The sequence below is a fragment of the Mus pahari genome, unplaced genomic scaffold (assembly GCF_900095145.1).
Source record: "Mus pahari unplaced genomic scaffold, PAHARI_EIJ_v1.1 scaffold_6812_1, whole genome shotgun sequence".
In the NCBI taxonomy this organism is placed as follows: Eukaryota; Metazoa; Chordata; class Mammalia; order Rodentia; family Muridae; genus Mus; species Mus pahari.
The window spans coordinates 56,096-57,724 of record NW_018392708.1 but is presented as its reverse complement, the minus strand read 5'-3'; the positions used below and the strand labels follow the sequence as shown (position 1 = coordinate 57,724).

At 44.2% G+C, this 1,629-nt stretch overlaps 1 protein-coding gene across 1 annotated transcript in view; it reads left to right on the top strand.

Annotated features, from left to right (window-relative positions):
• The window catches only part of LOC110315149 (F-box/WD repeat-containing protein 15-like), a 21,132-nt gene that overhangs the window by 1,759 nt on the left and 17,744 nt on the right, over positions 1 to 1,629 (top strand). The window contains exon 4 of the mRNA XM_021189282.1: positions 478 to 596. Within this exon, the coding sequence (XP_021044941.1) occupies positions 478 to 596 (119 nt within the window). The remainder of the gene's footprint in view (positions 1 to 477; positions 597 to 1,629) is intronic.

The following is a 1,629-nucleotide window of genomic DNA, read 5'->3' as shown; positions in this document are numbered from 1 at the left end:
TCTTCTGCTTGCCTTTACTAGGACTGGTACCTGGTTTGTCTTCTCTCTCTCTCTCTCTCTCTCTCTCTCTCTCTCTCTCTCTCTCTCTCTCTCTCCAAATACAGTATCTCATGTACCACAGGCAGACCTCAAACCCTTCACGTAAGACATACCAATGACCTTGAACTTTGGATCTTTCTGCCTCCAAATTGGTAATGGGCTATGGTTTATTGGTCTTTCAAAACAGAGCTGAGAACTCTGCCCAGGGAGTTACAGCCCCAGGCCCCAGTACTCACTTTGTATCTACAGAAACAGATTAAAGGGTAAATGTACCTGAACCAATGACCAGCCTGCAGTGTGCTTGGCTGCCTCCCTTTATCCTTTACACAGCTTTTATCCAAGTCTTCTACATGGCAGAGGGAAATGAAACATACCTCCTTCGGTTTGAGTCACCCCTCAACTGTCTGGTGTCCACCTATTGTTGGCGTTTTCTTGCAGGACTTTATGGATATGCATGCTATATCTCAGGGTGTGGCATAACAAGAAATGGACAGGTCAAGTCTGTTGTCTGTATGATGAGTTCCAAGAACAGGATTTCCACCTGGGATATTCACAAGGTGAGTTGCAAATGTTACCCTCATATGAATTCTAATTTCATCTTTTTGTTGCTGGTGACAATGAGACAGGATCCCCCTGTACAGACCTGGCTGTCCCGAAGTCCCCAGATAGATCCGCCCACCTTGGCTTCCCATGTGCTTGGTTCAAAGGTTTGCACTACCACACCTGATTTTCCTCCTCTTACTTGTTCTATTTTTGATTTAATTGTTTTTTTTTGTATGAGTGCTTACTGTGCATGTATGTATGCGTAATCCATGTGTGTCTGCTGCCTGTGGAGGTCACAAGAGGGTGGCAGGTCCCTTAAAAACTGTAGTTGCAGATGACTGTAAGCTGTGGGCACTGGGGCTGTGGGCACTGAACTCAGATCCTCTGCTAAGCCATCTGTGCAGGGCCTGTCAGTGTTACAAAGTTTTCATCATAGAGTTTGTTCTCATACAAGGTCGGGTTTACTCCTAGGTATTCTTTTTAAAGATATAGTTTTGATTTTATATATGTGTGTGCCTGTGTTAGTTTATGGTTGGTGGTGGCTGGCAGAAGCCAGAGGCTGTGAGGTGTTGTGTAGGCTTTGGGAACCAAACTAGGGTTTTCTGCAAGAACATTATTGCTCTGAACTGCTGAACCATCTCTCTGACCCCTTACTCCGGGTTTTATTTGTTGTTGTTGTTGTTGTTTTTGGTTTGGAACAGTGATTCACTGTGTAAAAGAGCCTTGGGAGAAACTTGCTCAGTATACCAGGCTGGCCTTGAACTCTGAGATCTGCTAACCTATGCCTGGTGGAATGAAAAGCATATACCCCATTCATCAGGCCCCTTCAGGGTGGTGTTCGAGGCTGCTCTGAATCAGAAGGCTTCCCTGATCCTTCTTTACTTTGTTTAGTATTCTATAGGAAGGGTAGTGATTTTTTTCCATGTTAACCTTGTACCATGTCAATTTTCTGGAAGTTTATCATTTCTATGAGTTTTCAGAGGAGTTTTAGGATCTCTAATACAGGCTCACAGTGTCTGCAAATGAGGAAATTGTGGCTTCTCTTTC